The sequence below is a fragment of the Merops nubicus genome, unplaced genomic scaffold (assembly GCF_000691845.1).
Source record: "Merops nubicus isolate BGI_N331 unplaced genomic scaffold, ASM69184v1 scaffold16023, whole genome shotgun sequence".
Lineage (NCBI taxonomy): Eukaryota > Metazoa > Chordata > Aves > Coraciiformes > Meropidae > Merops > Merops nubicus.
In genome coordinates this window covers 13,820-35,907 of record NW_008599734.1, presented here as the reverse complement: position 1 = coordinate 35,907, position 22,088 = coordinate 13,820, and the positions used below count along the sequence as shown (strand labels likewise).

At 47.9% G+C, this 22,088-nt stretch overlaps 1 protein-coding gene across 1 annotated transcript in view; it reads right to left on the bottom strand.

Annotated features, from left to right (window-relative positions):
* Window positions 1-3,032: 3,032 nt before the first annotated feature.
* AMFR (autocrine motility factor receptor, E3 ubiquitin protein ligase) overlaps window positions 3,033-22,088 on the bottom strand; it is a 31,848-nt gene continuing 12,792 nt past the window's right edge. The window contains exons 8-13 of the mRNA XM_008937502.1: window positions 19,904-20,094; window positions 18,510-18,613; window positions 16,570-16,704; window positions 9,311-9,394; window positions 4,391-4,575; window positions 3,033-3,177 (exon numbers count right to left, since the gene is read on the bottom strand). Of these exons, the coding sequence (XP_008935750.1) occupies window positions 3,033-3,177; window positions 4,391-4,575; window positions 9,311-9,394; window positions 16,570-16,704; window positions 18,510-18,613; window positions 19,904-20,094 (844 nt within the window). The remainder of the gene's footprint in view (window positions 3,178-4,390; window positions 4,576-9,310; window positions 9,395-16,569; window positions 16,705-18,509; window positions 18,614-19,903; window positions 20,095-22,088) is intronic.

Here is a 22,088-nt window from a genome sequence, read left to right as displayed (position 1 = left end):
TAAAGCCCCTCCATGAAAGCTCAGGTTGCTTCAGAATGTCACCAGGAGTGAAAATCCCCCACCCCAAAAACCTCCCCAAGCAAGAAAAAAAATATTTGTGTTTTTGTTTTGTTTTGTTTTTAACTATTCTTATTTACCTTTTTTCTTTTTGGAATGCAAAGATAGTCACCAAGAGTGAAAATCCTCCACCCCAAAAACCTACCGAAGCAAGGAAAAAATACTTGTATTATTATTTTATTTTTTTAATTTTATTTTTTCTTTTGGGAATGCAGAGTCACCAGGAGTGAAAATCCTCCACCCCAAAATCCTTCCGAAGCAAGAAAAAAATATTTGTACTATTATTTTTTTATTATTATTTGATTTTTTTCTTTTGGGAATGCAAAGACAGTCATCAGGGCGAGTCCTCCAGTTCCCAGCAACAGAAACCCAACGACATGGGAGTTTTTCCCCCCTAAGATACAGAAGAAGGTTCTCCAAGAAAGTTGAGATCTTCCTCGCTGCTGCAGGAGCACTTTGGGCTTTGTTCACATTGGGTTGGTTTTTTTTCACAATTTGGGTTTTTCTTGCAGTTTGGTGTTTTCTTCCCATTCTCCTTCATGCTGAGTCACTCAGTCCCTGCACACGGTGGTGTCAGGTGCTGTGGTGGCAGGTGGGACCCTCGCCAGCTGGTTGCCCCTTGGCACAGCTCTGGCACAGCCTGGAACTGGGCTGGTTCCTCAGCACCACCCCCAGGAATGCTTCCAAACCTCGAGGGACCACACTGCCCCTCAGCACCCCGACCGCCAAAATCCCACCACCCTGGGCACCCATCTCTGGTCACATCCTCACCCCAAGAAGGGAAACCATTGCAGGACTATGGGTGAGAAGGTGGAGGACAGGTTCACAGCATCTTCTTCCCTCCCCATCTGCTGCTGGATTCCACAGCAGGGTCCATCAGCATGCAGAGGGGGGGCTGGTGACCAAGAGAAGCTGCTCCACAGGCACCTTTCCAGGTATTTTATTCATAGTGGTGACATCCGGGGCGGCCAAGATGCCACCCAGCTCACAGAGCACCAGAACATGGAGGGGGTTGGTGCATTTTGTCCACAATGATGGAAAATGACCCCAGCTTCACCTCGGCAGAGATGCCTACGTGCCAAGCTGGTGGAGGTCTCACAAGCCCAAGCTAGGTCTAAACCCATCCTGGTTGTAGGCATCCCCTCTGCCGAGGTGAAGCTGGGGTCATTTTCCATCATTGTGGACAAAACCTCCCAGAAACTCGGCAAGGAGGAACTCCAGGACACCTGGAGGCCCTGGGAAGGATTCCTGTGCAGATTCCTCCTCTCCTGTCAGCATTCCCAGCGGGACTCTGACTGCTGCTGGAATCGAGACCCACACTCTGCCCTGCTCACCCCTCCCTTCCACACGCTGCCAGGCAGCTCAAAACCCCAATCCATTTTTACAGCACCTCAACACTATTTCTCTTCCATTTCCATGCAGAGCAATTCCTGCTCTGCAGCTCAGAGCTTGGGAAAACACTCCCAAGGCAGCTTTTGTCACTAAAAATAAAGGGAAACTCAAAGCAGACCAAAAGGCAGATGCTGTATTTACAAACCAAACACACACCAGGAACAGAAGTCACACCAGAGGAATTTCCAAACAATTTCCAACACTGACCAAGATTTTATTTTTGGTGGTTTTTAATCTTCTTTTTTTTTTTTTTTTATTAACAATAAAACCAAACCAGCTGTGCTCTCAACAAAACCGAAGATCTCAGAAAACCTCTTTGAAGTTTACTAACAGCATTGCAAAGTAAGGCTTCCCAAAGAGTTTTATGGAAATAAATTATTCCACCTAAACATCGATGCAACTCCTCTCATTAAGTTCATCTTCAAATGTCCTAAAAACAAACAGTAAAAAAAAAGTTACCAACAACTCTAGGTAATACTGGGCTCCTGCTAAAGGACTAGAACTCACTCTTCAGAAGTTTAAAAATGAAGTCACTGCCATGGACAACCCCACGATGCAAGCTCTGGGTGGATGTTGTGTCAGAAGCTCTTTAGGAAAATGAGGGGTTAGGAGCAGCCACCCCCCAGTCCAGCCACCCCCAGTTCCTCCAGTCTTTCTGAATAAACTCAGGCTGAAGTTGTGGGGTTAAAAGTCAACTAAAAAGCAAGATATTGGAGGTATCTCTGTGAAGTCCCATCCATGTCATTCCGGAGTGCAGAAGAGGCAGGTTTTGTCTATCACACACCCTCGGGTAACACTGAGCTGCAGGGCTGGGACCTCGGTTCACGGCTCCTCTTCTTCACCCCTTGCCCTCAAGTCTCCAAGTTGGTTCTGGCTGTAAAAGGCAAAGAACGCAGCCCCAGGGAGTGCACAGAGAGCCCAGCAATGCTAAACAAACTAGTTTGTGCCAGGATGGATGTGAATTGCCACTTCAGCCCTTCCATATTTTCCATGTTACGTGGCTGCCCAACTTCCATCCAGTCCAAAATCTGACTTTTCAGAGGTGCTGCCCCAGCCTACGAACACCCTTTGCCGTCGACACCGAGAGGGGCTGAAGAGCAGGTGCCTGCTCGTCTCTCGCAGGGTTTGCTGCACGTTTCTAAGCTTCCTTGGAGTAACTCTGCCTGCTCCAGAGTGCCCTCCACAACCATGACCCACAGGTAACTTGGGGACACACCATCCCCAGCCTGGGCTGCGTGGTCATCCTCCCCCCCTCGTGCTAGCTGCAGAAATCACCCTCGTGGGTCAGAAATCGCCTTTTGTTGGCAGAGGGGCTCAACGTCACGTAAAAAATATTACAAAACAAACCCAAAAAATTATAAATTGGTTAATTTGTCAGCTCTCCAAACATTATTAGACCACATGCTTTATACAGCAGAGAGGCGGCCGGCTCGCTCGCAGCGCAGCCGGCCGGGCTGTGAGGAGACACTTTCCTGCTGGTATAGAAAGCGCAGGGTTGGGGGTTTTGTTTTTTTTTGTTGGTTTTTTTTTTTGCGTTTCGTTTATTGAGTGAACATTTCCCACGAGGAGGAGAAAGGAGGGGGCTACGAGTTCTGCTGCATCTGCAGCCTGCGTTCGGCAGCAGCGGCGAGCGTCCTGCGGCGCAGGGCGACGGGATCGGCTCCCTCAGGGGGAGGAGCGGGCTTCTCCCTGCTCCCCTCCTCATCCGAGCTTTTGTTCAAGTAACGCCTGCAAGAGGAAGAAGAAGATGGGTGAGCAGAGTCCAACTCGTTCTGGCTCTAGAAAACACGTCAGCAGCAAGTCTGAAGTGACAGAGGGTGAGGCACACTGAATTCAGGAAAATACCTGGATAAAACTGCCCACAAGCTATGTACTCAAACAAAAAAAGCCCTTGTAATGTACAGCAGACTGTGCAGAGTTAGCAGAACCTCTTAGAAGCAAGATCTTCATGGGTGTGGGAGGGACCAAGCCCTAAATGGAGGGCCTCTACTCTCAGAGCGATTCACCCAGAGTCACTGAATCTCCCCATCCCCAGTATTCCACCACTCTCTGGTGTCTGCCACAAGCACTCGCTCCCCGAGGACACAAGAAGCCCTTGAGAGATGGGGCACCAGGGCTGCAAAGTTCCTGGAAAGGCAAAGACACAAGGAAGCAGCAGTGGAGTGAACATCCCAACGAGGTTTTTATGCTCAGTGACAAAACACCGAAGTCTGCAATCCCACAGCTCCTCAATGCAGGAAGGGAACCAGTAAAGCAGAAAGTCAAAAACACTTTGTCTCCTTAAATGATGTTTTTCAAACACCAAAGAAAATTACTATAGGAGCAAATCTATTTATAGACAGATACTTAAAAGGTGTCATATCCCCAGTTATTTATATGAAGACATTTGAGTGTGGAAAAACCAAAGAGCATCAGTAGCCTGACAACACCGAAGGACCCATAACCCAGTGTAGTGCTTGCAGACCCTCTCAGTAGCCTCCCTGAGACACAAAGGAGAGGACATCATTTGTTACTAATGCAAAAAAGTTTTCTCTGCATCACTAAAGGACTTTTTCCTTCTCTTTTTAACTAGTAAAGTTCATTAACGTGGTGGGAACACACGTGAGACCCCTCTCTCTGCAGTGGTGTTGACCTCTGGCTTTACCAACATAGGGGGGTTGGAAGGGACCTCTGGAGATCATCTCATCCAACCCCCCTGCTCCAGCAGGGTCACCCACAGCAGGGTGCCCAGGATGGACACGTATACACCATGGGACGCCATTTCAGAACTGGGTTTTTATCAGCTCCACTTCTCTTAAACAGCATCCTGAGTGGACGTAATCATTCCTCTTACTACTTTTTGCATCAGCTGAAGCCCTCAGTGGTCATAACCCACTTGAAAATCATTCGGGGGGACTATAACCGAGTTTAAGCCAGGCTGGAGTTTTAGGAAGGAACGTACTTCCGAGCTTGCTGCAACAAGTCCTCCTTCCTCTGAACCAACATCCGCTGCCTTTCATCGGCTGACTTGGAAAAGCGACTTCCCCTGGCCTCAAAGTCTTCTGCTTCACCAGGCTCTGCTTCCACCTCACTCGCTTCCACCGCCTCTTCCAGTCTTGAGCTGAGTTCAAGAGGCAATCTCTCCGTCTAGGAGAAAAGGAAAAAAAGTAATTAAGTCTTTGCAAAATTTGCCACGGGGCTTTTTCTCATCAGATCAACAAAGTTTTTGGAGGTGCTGGAGGCAACCAGACGCTCACCTGCCATACCCTCTTCCTTCAGGCTCCTTTGAAAGCCCCAGCAAAACACAGAACAAAGCTATTTCAAAGCATGTTCAAAGAGCCCCTGTTCTAGGACGCTGTATCTTTTATGCCACGTTTGGAAGTGATCTCAAAGACAAACGTTAATTACTCATAATTAATGCTCTCTGAAAAATTGGGCATTTGATGTAGTCAGATTCTGCAGCTGACTTGACAAGCGATGCAACAGTAAAGAGCTGAAAAGAGCAGAAATCTAAGGACAGCAAACGTCGTTGTGAAGAGGATATGGGTTTGAGGAGGGAATTTCTGATGCTTTGGTTCACCAGGTTCTGCAGCAACAAAAGATGGTGTCTCCTGGCTGCTAGCAGACCCATGCAGCCTTTATCCCCTCACCCCCCGGCAGCCAGCTGACAGTGCTGACGTGAAAATGGAGCTGATGGATGCTGAGGTAGCCCGCCCAGGTCAACCAGTACGTCCCCAGCACAGACCAGCTCAGCTCTGTGGTGGAGCAGCAAGATGGTACCAAGCAAGGTGCCATGAAGAAGCAAATCACCTCCGTGAAGGGCTGAAGGGTTTAGCCATCATCTGGTACCCCAGAGGGTTACTCGAGCATGTCAGATACATCAGAGAGGTATTAGCCAAGTCAGCTCCTACCCAGGGCTAGTTTGGGGCCTTTGGTAGAGCCACCTTGGGAGACTCAACAGTCGTGGCATGGGCACACGGCCAGGGACCGCTGCTCGAACCCAAGAGCCTGGGCTCTCTGAGAGCTGCATCTCAGCCTGCACCACGCAGCTGATGTGCAAAACACGTTGAGTCATCCCAAAGCCCTGGAGATGTCCCAGTAACGCCACGTCCCCACACAACGCCTTCGGAGAGCAAAAACCAAGATAAATGTCACTTCCCATCAACCAGGTGAACCAAGCAGGGATGCCAGGGCCCAAAGCAGAGCTGCAGGAACACCACAACCTTAAACATGTCACCAGCCTACCTCTGCAAATTCCCAACTTTACAGAAGGGCTCCCCACACACCCCCACCCCCCTACATGCTAGGGTGATGTGGTGGGGGAGAGCACAACTGCCTCAGAGCAACACATCTGAAAGCAGGACACGAGCTCCATGGAATGATCTCCTGGATTGTACCCAGGGCCAGGATGATCTCAGCAGACCCAGAAGAAGAGGTACAGGACAACCTGGCTGTTGCTTCCCATCACCACACAGGCAGGTGCAGAAAAGAAAAGCTCTGCTGGGTGGAGCAGTGAGCAGGGAACCCATGACGGCTGAGATACAGACAAGATCACTTCCTTCTTCCCTGGGCCATTTCTATCAGAAAATGGACAGATGGATGGAGGGGATCCTGCCCTCCCTGCAGTGCTGGGGCAGCTCTGGAGTCCTCAGCACAGAAAAGACAGGGACCTGCTGGAGTGGGACCAGAGGAGCCCCAGCAATGACCCAAGGGGGGAACCCCTCTGCTGGGAGTCCAGCAGGAGAGAGTTGGGCTTGGGCAGCTGCAGAGGAGAAGGCTCCAACTGGAGAGACCTTCTGGTGGCCTGCCAGGACTGCAAGGGGCCTGTCAGAAAGCTGGGGACAGACTTTTGAGCAGGGCCTGTTGGGACAGGACAAGGGGGGGGGATGATTTCAAACCAAAAGAAGGAAATTTAGACTAGAGAGAAGAAATGTTTGACTCTGAGGGTGGTGAGCCCCTGTCTCAGGTTGCCCAGAGAGGTGGTCACTGCCCCATCCCTGGAACCATTCCAGGTGAGGTTGGCCGGGGCTCTGAGCAACCTGCTCTAGCTGCAGATGTCCCTGCTGCCTGCAGGGGGGCTGGACTAGACTTTGAAAGGTCCCTTCGCAACCAAATCATTCCACGATGCTCAGACATAAGCGAGCTCATCTAAGGGGGTGGGGTGGGGTGGTGTTTAACATACAAAGATGCAAAAATCAACATCCAGAGCCCATTCCTCTGTCTGAGCACGAGTGGTTACCAAGGAGGTTTTAGAGACAAAAATATCAAAACTAACCACAGAAAAGGTTACAACAAGCTTCAGTACAACAGCAGACCTCGGATGCAGAAACCTGGACCCCACAGAAATGGCTCCTCCTTCAGGCTCCAAGAGTTTGTTTCCTGAATCTCACTGGATCCTCACAAGTGTCTCTAAACAGAGTCACTAAGTCCTTAAGCCATGAAAATAAACTTGATTCTCACGGGAAGGAGGCAAGAGCTCTGCACCAGGCAAGCTCCAGCTCTGTAATAACAGCTTACTGGTTAGGGCTGGCAGTCCTAGCTGACCTCCACCCAGGATTACAGAAACCAATAAGCACAGACACAAGAAAATTGGAAGAATAGCAGGAGCACAACTGGAGAACAGCCCATGCAGAGCATCTCACTCCGTGGACAGGGCTGTGAGAAGCTGTCAATATTCAGAGCCTTTAACAGACCTTTAACATCATTTACACCATGACGGTATGGTGCTCACTGATGCCTCTCAGCTGACACCCCAAAACCATAAGCTACATGTGGGGGGGAAATTCTATCTTAAGACCTTTGAATTCTAGATAGAACTAAGTCATAATATGACATAGAGCACAGAGGAAAACCAAGACTCCTCGTGAAGAAGGGGGCTTTTATCTGAGCACATTTAGCTCCCTGCAGAAGTGTCATTTTCAAGCAGCAGAATGGGTCTTTTTGGGAATTGGGAAGACTCCCATGGGTCTGCTGCTTGCTGTTGGAGATCTACAAAGATTCCCAGTGGGTATATTGATTTTAAACAAGAAGAAAAAGAGATGGAAAGATTGTAAAACTTACTCTAAAGCTGCAGCACAAAGCAGCCAGAGTTGCCACAGTCTCTCTTGGAGGCTGTGCCATAAGGTGAGAGGTTACAGACATTTTTCTTTGGAAATCCAGGCCTCACCTTGCATTTAAAAAGCTTTTTAAAAATCAAAACGTAACCTGCTGAAGTAGCTTGTTTGCCACTAGACCTTTCCACACAGACAAGAGTTTGATGATAGCAACACATTCTTCTGGTAAGAAGAAAGAGAACATCTACAATACACGAGGTACTCAGTTAAAAACTGAAATCAAAATCACAGAGACACAAAAGTGACAAGAGTTTCCTTGAGGAAGGACATCCCCAGGCTCCCAAGTCTTCTCTCCACAACAGAAGTACTCTCAGGAGCAGGGTAGTGAGCAAGCTTGACTCCAGCACACCTCTGCAGCTACGTAACAAGGGTGATCAAGTTGGTAGAGGCCAGCCCAAGTTAACACTAAATGCAGAAAGCGTTTAGAAGGCAGGAGGACAGCAGCCTTTTACTCATAAAGAACAGGGAAAATGCCAACAAAACCTTCAAGCTACCCCAAAAAGTTACTAAAGAGTTGCTAGACTCAAATCAAGGCTTTCATCCCTGGAGTTCTGCATCTCCTCCCCCAAGATCTTAGCAAAGCCTTGTACCAATCCCAGAGCCTTTTCTGGAGCCTCAACTGCAGCACCAAACCAGATGGAAGTTATGGAAGTTCTTTCTACCTTGCTGCCTGCTAACAAGGGAAGAGCCACCATTCAACTTTCACAGTAACAGGTCAGCTACTTCGATTGTTAAAGGCTGCACAGGTAGAAAGTCACACACCTCAAAAATTCACTCTTTCCACACCACTGGAAAGGAAAGTTTATAGAACAGAAACCCTCAGGATTTTTCTACTACAGTCAAGGTAAAAAACATAGGGAGTGACACCTTATTCTACTTGCAGGCTAATTTTTTTTTTCTTCCTGCCACATTTGAGCTAGCACATGCTGCTTAATAAAGTTCTGAATGAAGAACAGCAGAACAAGTCATTGTGCTTTGTATGTAAAAGGGCTGGGGTCTCTTGGTCCTGTTGGTATCTGACTCCGTTCACATCCAAGCTCCCCATGCCTCCAAGTGTTTCCTCCAGAGTACAAAAGAATTCTTAGACGGAGAAAAGAAGCACTACTCATCTTAAGGGAAGTGTCTGTCAATGTACAGAAGGGAAGGGGAAGAGCAAAGCATCCTGCTCTTCATAGCATAGCCAGGTGGGGGTCGGGCTCTTCTCCCAAGGAACAAGTGACAGGACAAGAGGAAATGGCCTCAAGTTGCACCATGGGAGGTTTAGGCTGGACATGAGGAAAAACATCTTCCCTGGAAGGGTTGTCCACGGCTGGGCCAAGCTGCCCAGGGCAGTGGTGAAGTCCCTATCCCTGGAGGGGTTTCCAAGCCATGGAGATGTGGTGCTGAGGGACATGGGTTAGTGGGGAGACAATGGGCTACTGCTGGGTTAATGGTTAGACTTGATCATCTTAAAAGTCTCTTCCAACCAGAACAATTCTGTGACTCTACGTTCTACAGATAGGCACAGGCCTGACTAGACATAGCAGACATGACCTTTTTCTGTTCTTTGTATCACTGGAGAGCACTTTTCTTGAAGGAGGAAAAAGACAAGCACACAGATAATCCCTCACAGGAGCACCATGCCAAGGTCTCAGTCGCCCAGCAGAGTCAGTTCTGGTATGAAGCACAAGGCAAGGCTGCACCCACCTGCCCTGCTGCAGAAACCAAACACACTTACCCCTCCACGCAGCTTCTAATTGTGCTTTTTACCTGGTTTTGTGCCGTATTACCTGGGTGGCCGATTCAGTGTCCTCCTGATCAGTACTGTGCCGTTCCACAGAACTGTTCAAAGCAGTTCTAATGCTATCTGCACGCTGAAATGCAAACGTCAGGGGTTTAATACAGAGTGTCAAAAGGCAAAACAAGACCCCAGTTCTTTTTCCAACTCCACTCTCTCCAACATCACACGTTTGGTTCAATTTGGCAACGGATCAGCTAGCAATAAACAGAATGTGTTGTGTTGGAAGAGAATTCTCTCTGCTTCCCCCCACGCGGGCTCCAGGTAACAGAACTATCTGATGTGCACACAACCACAATTCAATATTCTTATCAACAGAAACATTGTCCCCAGCCTGCTTGACTGAAACCAGCTAGGGCTAATTAAGAACAAGGCAGCATTTTGCCAACTACTTTCTTTGTGGAAAACCTTCCTAAGTGGCACAATTCAATTATCTGTCAGCAGAGAAATCAACTGGAAATGTTCTAAAGGCTCTGCACAAGAGCCACTGAGAAGAGCTGCTTTAACCAAGCAAATATTTGTTTCTAGTCTAGCTAGGTTATTTTCAATATATTTTTGGTACCTGACTGAATATAGTGCATTTAGAGACTTAAACAAAGAGAAAATAAATCCCAAGGGTTTTATTTTTACTAGAATTTGGTACTGTATAAATTGTTTCAGACTGTACAGGCAAGCACTTCATGCATCCTGTGGTCCAACCACATCCACCAGGCCAAGCTATAGGGCACAGGGGATAAGACTGTGGCTTCCCTTCATAAAAAAAAAAAAATCCCCTGCTGTCAGTTTAACCCCAGCCAGAAACTAATCCCCATGCTCACTGCTCCCCCCTGGTGGCATGGGGCAGAAGATCCAAAGGATAACAGTAAGAAAATTCATGGGTTGAGATAAGAACAGTTTAATAATTGAAATAAAATCAAACAATTATGATAGCTTGAAATGAAAAAGAAAGAACGAACCACAAAAAGAGAAAGAAATAAAACCCAAGAAAAACAAGCAATGCAAATGAAAAACAACTGCCCACACCCACCAACAGATGCCCACCCTGTTCCCAAGCAGCAGCCCCCAGCCAGCTTTCCTCCCAGTTGACACCCTGGGCATGATGTCATATGGTCTGCAACACCCCTTTTGTCAGCTGGGGTCAGCTGTCTTGGCTCTGTCCCCTCCCAGCTCCTTGTGCCCCTCTAGATACCTTGCTGGCCAGGCAGCAGGTGAAGCTGAGAAGTCCTTGACTCAGTTTAAGCGCTGCGCAGCCACCATCAGCATGTTACCAATGTTATTCTCATCCTAAATCCAAACCACAGCACTGCCCCGGCCAACAGGAAGAACCAGGACAATATCTACCAGCCAAAATCAGGACAATATCTACCCTTTACACCATCCACGTCATGCCCAGGTCTCACACCTCCCAATACATCCCAATTCATCACCACCACCTTTCCTGTCTTGATACACACACAGGTATCACCCCCCTAGTCTAAGGGCCAACCCTCTAAAATGTCCATTGAGTTGATATAGTCCATGTTTTTGAGTTCCATCTGCTGTAACAGTCCTTCAGGGCAGGAGAAACAGCATGTGGTTTTGGCCTGCTGCATGAGGAAGCCAGTGCTAGGTTCTACCACAATTCATTCTTCATTAATCTGGGTAATTCTTATTGCAATGCTGCTCAAGCATCACCCAGCAACCACCATCATGGCGACACATGGTACTACAGAGCCATTAACATCGTACAATTAAAATTGTTGCCTATTCTCACCCAAAATCAAATCCCCTGGAGGTACACATGTGGTTTCCTCATCTTTCAACATCACCCACTACGTGCACCCAGGTCCCTGAGCAAAAGCAATTTCACGGATGGGTTTGCCTTTGCCCGAGCCAGGAATAACTCAGAGAGTGTCCTCCCCAGCTTATTTTTCATGTGCATGGAAACTACAGCAGTTGTCCTGTCACACAACAGCCCCTCCCCAGCCAGGCAAGGGGGATTGGGAAAAGGAGACGAGAATAATGGATTTAAATGAAAACCGATTTAATGAAACAGCAAAACTAATACCAATGTCAGTCTACTGTATACAAAGTTCTACTCAGCCCAGCAAATGTACAGTGGCCACCATCACCAGCAAAGCAGTCCTCAGGAGCAGGGTGAGAAGGGAGCCCCTCCAGGAGTGAGGAGAAGCAGGAGGAGAAGGAAGAGGAGCAGCAGGAGGAGTCCCAGGCAGAAGGAGCACAAACCCAAGCAGGGAGTCCCTCTGAGCTCTGCACACTCCCCCTTTTACACTTGGTGTGATCGTTCCTGCTCTGGGATAGACCCGTAGCCAGCTCCAGGCAGCTGCCCTGGCCGAGCCCCAGCTGCTCATGGCCTGCAGACCACGGCAGGCCTGGGACTCCGTCCAAGCCACACCAGGCCAGTGCACTCCAGGGACTCTGTCCCCTTCCACAGGGGAAGTTTGGATCGGGCAGGACCAGCTCCATTGGCCGATCCTCTGGTGTTGACCACCCAAGTGGCCTTTGCTAGACTTGTGTCCCAATGTTTGAAGGTTCCTTCCCGCATTGTTCTCAGTGTAGTTTTGAACAGTCCACTGGGTCATTCGGTTTTCCTGGAAGCTGGAGCATGATGGGGAATGTGCCACACTCCTTCCTTGGCCCAGGTGTCCGTGAGGCTGTTTCAGAAGCGAGTCCTGTTGTCTGACTCCATTCTTTCTGGAGTACCATGTCACCACAAGACCTGCCTTTCGAGGCCCAGGATGGAGTTCCAGGTGGACCATGGAGCACTGGACATGTTTCCAGTGATCCAGTGGTTGCTGCCACCACCGTGAGTACATGGCACCTCCCTGGTGGGTCTGTGGCAGTGTGATGTAGTCCATCTGCCAGACCTCTCCGTATTTATACTTCAGCCATTTGTCGCCCACACCACTGAGACTCTAACCTCTTGGCTTGCTTGATCACAGCACACATTTCACACTCAGGGACAACCTCTGCACTAGTGTCCATGGTCAAGTCCACCCCTTGACTACAAGCCCATCTATATGATGCATCCCCTCCTTGGTGACCCAAGGTATCATAGGGCCACTGAGCTATAAATAATTCACCCTTAGGTTGCCAAAGGCCACTCCAATCCTGGCATCCACAGGACATACGTTCAAAACCAGGTCCTCTACCCGAGCAGCAACACCTTGCTACAATCCGGCAGCCCAGATGGGTTTACTTCAACCCTGCCAGTTGCTCCACTTCTGCTGCTGTAACCACCCCCCCCTAAAGCATTTGCCACCATCCAGGAGTCAGTTGAGAGCCAGAGCACTGGCCATTTTCTTTATTCAGTGATATCTAAAGCCGGTTGGACAGCTTTCCGATCCACAAACTGGCTCAATTCACCTTCTCCTTCAGCAGTTTTGGACTGGCCCTAGGGCTACCACTTGAACAATCTCCTGTTTAATTTGTCCAAAGACTTGCTGCTCAGGGACCCATTTAAAATCGTTCTTCTTCCAGGTCACTCGGCAGAGAGGGCTCACAATCAGGCTGTAGTCTGGGATGTGCATCCTCCAGAAACCCACAGCACTCAGGGAGCCTGTGTTTCCTTTTTACTGGTTGGTGGGGACACAGCTGCTATCTTCTTCATCCCACCCACTGGGATCTGGCAATGCCCATCTTGTCAGTTTATTCCTAAAAACTGCATCTCCTGTGCAGGTCCCTTGAGCTTATTTGGTTTTATAGCAAAACTGTCTCTCAGAAGGATTTTTTTTTTTTTTCCTTTTTTCTTTTTTCTTTCTCAAAAGACTTCTTTTCACATCACCCTACATGATGATGTCGTCAATATGCTGCAAGTGTTCTGGAACTTCATCTTTCTCCAGTGCAGCCTGGATCAGTCCATGGCAGATGGTGGGGCTATGTTTCACCCCTGGTGCAGTTGATTCCAGGTGTAATGGACATCCCTCCAAGTGAAAGCCAGTTGTGGCCTGGACTCCACTGCCAAAGGAATCGAGAACACCACATTAGTGACATCAGTCATGACATACCACTTGGCTGCCTTCAACTCCAGTTCATACTGAACCTCTAAGATGTCCACCACGGCAGAATTTAGCAGTGGGATGACTTCACTCAGGCCATGACAGTCCATTGTCAGTCTCCATTCTCCATTACATGTTTGCACCAGCTGCATGGGGCTGTGGAAGGGTGAGTGAGTTTTGCTGAGCATCCTCTGGCTCTCCAGCTGATCGCTCAGCTCACAGATGAGAATGATCACGGAATCTCAACTGGTACCAACTGCCAAGTTCTTCATGATGTTCATGATGTTCTTCAGCTCACACCCTCCAAGAGACCAGGCAAAGCGGGCAAGACTTCAATCTCCTCCAAGGCAGAGATACCAAAGGCCCACCAAAACCCTTCTGGGTTCTTGAAATGCCCATTCCTGAGATAGCCTATGCCAAGGATGCACAGGGCCTCTGAGCCAGTCACGATGGGGTGTTTGTGCCAGCCTTTCCCAGTCAGAACTGTTGAGATCCTCCTGTCGCTCCAGAAATAGGGTGGGTTCTGCTCCTTTAGAGTTGGATGGCGTTAGGCTACACGCTGCACTGGTGTCCACTAGAGCCCTATACTGCTGTGAGTCTGATGTACCAGGCCATCAGATCCGCAGAGTCCAAAAAATCCAGCTGTCCTTTCCTCCACCTGGCTGGAGGAAGGGCCCCCCCTCTAGTCTTCATCGTAGTATTCGCTACTCCCTTCTTCTAAATACGAATCAGAAGAAAAGCCATCATTAAGATAAGGAGTAAGACTAGCCCTTTTACTCTGTCTGGAGAACTGTCCACCGGAGCCTGACGCAGTTCTCCTGGAAGAACCTCCTTTTGGGATTATTCTTCCTTGCAGCTCACGTACCCGCGCCTCCAGGGCCGAGGTGGGTTTTCCATCCCACCTCCTCATGTCCTCTCCGTGGTCACACAGGTAAAACCAGAGGGCACGGCGTGACATGTACCCGCCGTATCCTCTCTCTTGCGCAGAGGAACGCTTACCCCTCGCAGCCGAGACATGGGCCTGTAGAGCTGGGGAGCGGTACAGGAGCTCTTTGAGCTCCTGGAATTCTTGGGACAATTCCTCCACAGCCGAGAGGAGGGAGAGAACGAGACACGGGTTCAGTTGCTGGAGCTGGCCAGTCAACTTATCCACCGTCGGTTCGCTTCCGTATTTCCAGGACATGACTGCCAACGGCCTGGCGTAGGATGGCGGCGCACTCTCGGTGAACTTCGACCACATGGGCCACGTGCACTTGACTTCATCCGGATCTTTGGATAACCGCGCGTGGTCCAGGTGCTCGTACATCACCTCCACCACAGCCAGCTCCCTCAGGTACTGGATGCCTTTCTCCATGGTGGTCCACTTGAACGGGAAGCAGATAACGTCTTCCTTGAAGGGGTACTTCTCCTTCACGGCTGACAGGAGTCGTCTCCAGAGGCTCAAGAGCTCCTCCCCTTTTCCAGCCGCTTTGTCTATGTCCCATTCCCTAGAAAGGGGCCTCAGCCGGCTGACTTCCCTGCCCTCTAGGAGCAGGCCACTGGCCCCATTATCCCAGCACCGGAGCAGCCAAGTGACAATTTGCTCCCCTGGCAGGCGGCGGAACTTTTTTTGCATTTCTCGCAGCTGACTCCGGGACAGGGATAGGGTGGTTACCGCCTGGTTTAGGAGTTCTTCCTCTTCCTCCTCCTCTTCTTGTGATGGCCCTCCTTCGGAGCAGTCTGACTCGTCCGCCTCTTCCCTTACCAGACGAGCTGACTCTCGCTTCCCAGATCTCTTCCTGGGCACAGCGGGGACCGGCTCTGGCTCGGGCTGCTCCTCCGATTCGGATGCAGTGCCTGTCGCCGAGGTTGGGGTAGCCTGGAGGAGAACGGGAAGGTGAAGGAGCGGAGGAAAGCATCCCCTCCGTGTCTCCCCCACAGACTGGCTCTCCGAGTAGCACAGGTAAAGGGTGTAATTATGAACAGTTTCCGAGAGATGGCTCTCGAAGGACAGAGATGACAGCAATGCCAAGTACGACTACCTCATTAGTCTCTCGTGACCAATAGTTTTCTACCATAAGCCAGTGTTACACCATCCATCATCACGACAACCTCCCCCAGAGGTGATAAACGGCACAACAGGGAACACGTACGGCAAGGAAAGGGTTACGTACACAATTCCAAGAGCAAGCACAACAGCTCCAAGGACAATCAAATCAACATGGTGGCCAGTGACTATTAAACTAATATAAATAATGTTTATTACAGATTTGGTTTAACACATTCTGGTCAGATTTAGTTGCTATCTCAACCCTTGAGGCCCCCACGTTGGGTGCCCAAAAGTACTATCATGGTTTAACCCCAGCAAGAAACAAAGCCCCACGCAGCTGTTCGCACACTGCTCCCCCCAGTGGCATGGGATAGAGAATCAGAAGGGTAAAAGCAAGACAGCTCATGAGTTGAGGGAAAAAGAGTTCAATATTTGAAATAAAATAATTAAAAAATTGTAATGAAAAGGAAAGTAATAAAGAGAAATAAACCCCAAGAAAAACAAGCGATGCAAATGGAAAAAAACTGCCCACCACCAACCAACAGATGCCCACTCTGTTCCCAAGCAGCAGCCCCCAGCCATCCTTCCTCCCAGTTATCTACTGGGCGTGGCGTCATATGGTCTGGAACACCCCTTTGGTCAGTTAGGGTCAGCTGTCCTGGCTCTGTCCCCTCCCAGCACCCCATGCCCCCCCCCAGCTCCTGGCGGGCCGGGCAGAAGAAGAAGCTGAGAAGTCCCTGACTCAGCATAAGTGCTGCTCAGCCACAACTGAACCATTGGCATGTTACCAACGTAGTTCTCATCCTAAACCCAAACCCAGCACTGCCCCAGCCACCAGGAAGGACATGAGCTCCATCCCACCCGAAACCAGGCACAAGTGGATCATGCTAAAGCACATGTGAGACCCACCCTACTCCATCCTTCTACTGAGGCCCACAGCAAGGCACAGATGCATACACCTCAACTACCCCCCACTGTGAGACAGTCCAACTGGGGCAGATGGTGCAACATGGAGCTCTAACACGCCAGGCTGCCAAAAGTGGTTTGGTGCTTCCCACTGCACCATCTCCCTACAGGTAAAATCTGAAGAATATTGCCTTAAGCTAAGCTGGATTCACCAGTGCTTCAACTTCTCTCACACTCCACTCGTTAAAAACAAGGTCTGTTCTGGGGGAAAAAAGAAAATCAGTCATTTTAGATGCTGTCCTAGGTCTCATGGCTTACCTGTGTGGGGAAAGGTACTTGGATGCGGCCTTCTAGGATGTTGTCAGTGGTGATCTCTACAGAACGAGTTAGCTGCAGATCCTGTAGAACTAAATGATATGGAACCTGAGGGAACATCTCCTGAATCTGGTGGGCCTGGAGAAAACAAGGGTTGTACAGTCACTATCAGCAGTCAATGCTGGTACCAGTTAGCGTGTAAACATCTCAAGAGAATAAGATTTTAAAAAGATGAACAGCTCCGAGATGGTATTTATAATAGGACAAATACAGATCTTAATAAAGATCTATAAAAATTCACATTAGTAACTGGAAGTTAGATCAACACTAAAAAAAAAAAAAAAAAACCAATAAAAATTCACTTTGTTGACCTTACCAGTACCATCTGGAACAAGTAGACTAATTTTTAATAAATACTTTTTCCAGCCATACTGCCTATAAACCAGTTCAGATAGGGTCTGAAAGCTCAAATAAATGAAGCCCAGTTGCTGAGGAACTGTTATTATTGAATTTCAAGCTACTTAAATAATAGCCAAATTAAACAGATAAAAGTAAGAGGGCAGACAAATAATATGCTTTTAGAGTCCAACAGCTAGACTTCATTAAGTATCAAAATCTATATTTTAACTAATGCTGAAAGCTGGGGGGAGGGAGGCAATGAGAACAAACTCAAGAAGGAAAGAAGGGCTGAAGGTGTTTTAAGAGCAAAGCAAAAACTGAGCACCAGCTGACCACGAGTTCAAACGGAAGCAACTACAGCAAATCCAACTTTCCATTGTACTAACCTGCAACCAAAACAACTGATTTAGCATTTCAACTTCTGGCCTTTGCCTCAAAATACTTCCCTAGGTTTTTATTCAGTAACACAAAGGAGAATTTTACTTATTCTCTCTCGGAAACAGGTAACACTTGAATAGTTTGCTAACCTGGGCCTTTCCACTGAAGTAGGCATTTTAATATAAGTTGTTACTGTACTTTGAATAATACACAGTTCTAACAAATTATGATTCATCTTTAACAAAAGCCCATGTGTCACTGTGACCAGTAAAAAAAAAACTAAACTGACCTCAGATGGAAATTTCCTGTATATTTAACAAGTAAATCAGCTGCTGACATCTTATCACTCCCTTCCCATTCTGCCACAAACCCCCTAAAAACTGGCCTTTTCCTGTTGAGGCTTAAATAGTAGTGAAGGCTACAGGAAAGATCTCACACTGAGAACATTCCATCACTTGGGCGAGGTGCCTCACTGAACCTTTATTAACATGCTAGGGCACACAGTAGCTTTAAGAGCCCAAAGGGAACTTCAACTAAAAAAGCACTTCAACTAAATGAACCAAGGGTGCTTCAGGAGGCCACAACCTTCTCTTTTTCTACTGCATTAGCGTTTATGTATGAAGTCAATGAATGTGGGACTTCATCCTGAACACTCCCAGCATCACCATGAACCAGCAGGAGTGGACTGTGCTGTAGAGAGCCCCACTCACCTCATGCTGGGAAGATGCTCAAACAGAAATGGCCACCTTGGAGCTCAGTGCTATTAAAAATGAAAACTAAAAAATTCCAAAGCTGTAGAATGGGTTTGATCAGTTACCACCTGACCAACAGCTGAACTCTCTGGTTTAACTCATACCCTTGGCTGCTGCAAGTTGTAAGTGAAGGTACTGAAAAGAACTGAAGAATCTGCACTAAGCGAGCTGAAAGTTCGCTATCTCTACAGCGAGTACGGGTTTCTCCCTCATTTATCTGCCTCCAGACATGTTATGTTTGCACATTTGAAGCAACATAAAGCCCTAACTTCATGAAAACAAAGCTTCTCTCACTCAAATAGCTTTCACATAGCATCTAAACACTGTTTTGACTTCCTTCTCCCTTATGTTCTCCACCTACACCTCCCAATTCCCCCACCCAACACAAGGTGCAAACTACTAAGGCAGCCTTACCATGGCGTTAAGCTGGGAGTTGGTGGCTTGTGCAATACCGAGGATGTTTGTAGTATGCATCACTTCTACTGAAAAACTGGGCAGCCAGCTGGCAATCCGAGAGCCTAAGAATGAGAAATCACCAAGAAAGTCAAGCAAGAGTACAAGGTTCTCAGCAGGCAAAGTTCTTCTACATGTATTTAACGTGAGTACAAGGTGCGTACGGGGAGCTCTGCAGTGCAATCCCTCCCCAGGGTCTCCTGAGCAGAGGTGGCTGGAGTAAATCACTAACTGCTGATATTCTCTTCAAACACTCCCAGTGGCTTAACCTCAGACCCAGAAGAGGATCAAGAAAACAATACATCCTTGTCTTCTTGTTTTAATGTTCCCAAGGCACAGGAGAACATTGGGGAAGACAGCTATCTAAGAAGAGTGGTATTCTAAACATAAACGTCCTCTTTAACACCTTTTTTGGTGTTAAAGCACCCCAAAATTTGGAACCATGCAAGAAGCTAACAGTCAATCTCAGTGTTCCTAGAAGCATCTGACCCTTCTCTGCCCATTTTTCTTCTCCCACAATCTCCAAACAGTGCAATAACAGCACTGATGGAGAACATGTCAATCCCTAAGTTTGCAGCATCTCAGCTACGTCATAAGAGCTCCACATGGACAGAGCCCAAACCTGAGTATCTGCACTGGTGAAACCTGCTGCGACACAGGAAGACTGTCACCAAAAACCTGGGAAGCTGTGGGAGACAACTACACACTGATAACAAAGCTAACAAAATCTGGAAGATAAGCAACAGAAATTGTCACTTGCAGAACAAGTTTGTCTGCACACAAAGAACTCATCGTGGTCTGTAATCACATCTGCTTTTTGAGTACTTGTAACACACCACTGAAAAAATTATCATGTAAAACTGCTCCAGTTACATGACTCCTTGTAAGAAGAAGCTTCTGCAGTCTTCTGCTCCTAACCAAGCGTTGCACTCCTGCAAACTGAGCGGCAAATAGAGTTCTGACAACCTCACATTAGCTTGGGGATAGGGCAAAGAACCACGTTTAGACTTCACCACAGAGGTTTTTTCCTTTTTGGCTGTCACCGATTGTCACCCGGTAACAAAAGACATGTGAATTTCCCATCCTGCTGGTCAACATGGCACACAACAAATAAACACCAGCCATAAAGCTGCTAAGCATGACAAATCAAGCAAAAAAAGGAGCACAAAACCTTTCACAAAACCTCTGTAGCTCTGGACAGCCTGAGGGACACGTATCTGAAGCGCGTCTGCCACACGCAAGCAGAAGCACAGTTTAAGTTTCAATCAAAGCATGGACAGAATTCCCTTCTCCAGAAGGCTGTTCCCTGCACTTATTTGGGCGTCAGCATCGGGGGGCACACGTGCTCAGCTCACCATCAAAGTGGAAGAAGTGGTTGTGCTGGTTCACGCGTGGCCTGCCCTCTGCCGCGGCCGTGGGGACCCGGTTCTCATCCACGTTTTCCCTCTGCTGATCCTCCCTCGCGTTGTGGCTGTCGGTGACATTCAGAGACATTCTGCAGGTGGGGCAAGATGTGTCTTGTTCCAGCCAGGACCGCAGGCACGAGCTGCCAGGAGAGGAGTGACACTGGGGTGAGCTTGCAGCGTTTTTTTCCAAGTCATCAGTATCATCAAGCAGCTGTAGCACGTTCTGTACGGAACAGCAGCACGTGGACTGCTTGGAGATCACTTGTGAGGTATGCTTCATGAGCTCCTGATGACTCTGGCATAGGTTTCCTATTTCATTCAGCTGAAAAATGCTCAAGTGTTCACTTTTTATAAACAAGCATGCAGATTTAGCACAAAATTAAAACACTCTCCAAGTCTGCTGTCCCTCAAGCTCAGAACAAGCAAATTTTGCCTGGAAGGGGAAACGATGGAGATGCTGGAATGAGCACAACCCCCTTTCAGCCTGCATCAGCACCAAGCCTTAAAGGCCTTGTGGTAAGCCAGCCATCGTTACACTCATTTTGTACCACACAGGCAAAAGGACTCTGTCACCTACAGCACCTCAGAGCAAGGATCGCTAACAAGAGATCAAAGTCAGCAACATTTTGGAGCAGCAACTATTTTGGCATGGTTTCCTAAAAGATAAAGGAGAGAGTTTCAACAGAGGTTAAAAGATTCAGACACCTACAGCTATCAAAATTCATCAATATTTAGGCAAAGGGTTGATCCCAGCCATGTGAGTGTTTCCTGCCATCTTCTCTTCTGCTCCAAATAAATAGCAATGAAAAAAAAAATCCCATGTAATTGAGAACGGACACAATGTTTAGCCTGTTGGTGAAATCACCAGGCTTTTAGGAGGACAGAAAGCATTCTCAGCTTGTAAATAGGGTTATTAATTACATCTGGATTTCTGTGGAAGCCTAAGTCATCCACTGTAACATGTTCCCTCCCTAAATGCACCAAGGAGGTAACTGTAACTTAGCTTCAGAAAAAAATCCAAAATAATCCTTTTAGACACAAAGAAAACAATCATCTGAAGGGAAGACCCTGGGCTTCTCAAGTGCTCAGCAGGTGATTAAATATTCATACAATTCTCTAGCACTGGAAGAGGAGTTTCTGCTATGGAGGCACATTATCTCATTAGAGACTTCTGGGAACACAGATAAATATTTATGGCAAGGTTTGTCATAAATGACAACAAATTAGCACACAGACTATAACCTCTGGTTTGACAGCTACCAGAAAAGTAAAAAACTATTTGCAGAAAGTAACCTACTCCTGTGACACCACAGGGACAATTTAACTGCCCGTGCACGTTCATCATGTGGGACTTCAGGAACTCCCGATTCAGCCCCTGTATCTCCTTTCATTTTTAAGCACAAGTGTGGAAATCTGAGCACTGCTACAAAAGACCTAAAAAAAAGGCACATCTAGCTCAGCATGCTGTCTCCACAACCATCCACTACTACTGATGGAGTGTAAGAAGCAGTACACAGAGATCATTTGGCCAAGAACCTCCTGGTTCCAACCACCAACTGCTTAGGAACCTCTGCAGATTTGTTTAACCTCTTTTATAGCCCTGATGGACTCATCCTCCCCTGAAATCACGCCATCAAGCCTGGCCTCCACAACTGTCCTGGAGGACTCATCACCAAGCAAGGATGCATTATATAAAAATATTCCCCTTTTCCTCTTCAAAGCTGATATCTGAAAGGTACTTCAAAATCTAACTCCATTTTTGCTTCCTCACCTGAAAATTAACAGACTATCAACTGAGATACCGTAAATCAACACCAGACCCCTGTTAGGTGACAAGATCTTAGTTTGGAGGGAAAAAGAATGCACCAGGTCAAACAACTCAAACATGGAAATGACTGAACATAACTTGCACTTGGTTCTTAAAGGCAGAGATATTGTCTCCCTGAACTCGGCACTGGGGAGGCTGTACCTCAAATCCTGGGGTCAGTTCTGGGCCCCTCACGACCAGAAGGGCCCCTCACGACCAGAGAAGGACAATGAAGCTGGTCTAGAGCCCAAGTGTGGTGAGGAGCAGCTGAGGGACCTGGTGGTGCTGAGCCTGGAGCAAAGCAGGCTCAGGGGAGACCTGCCTCTC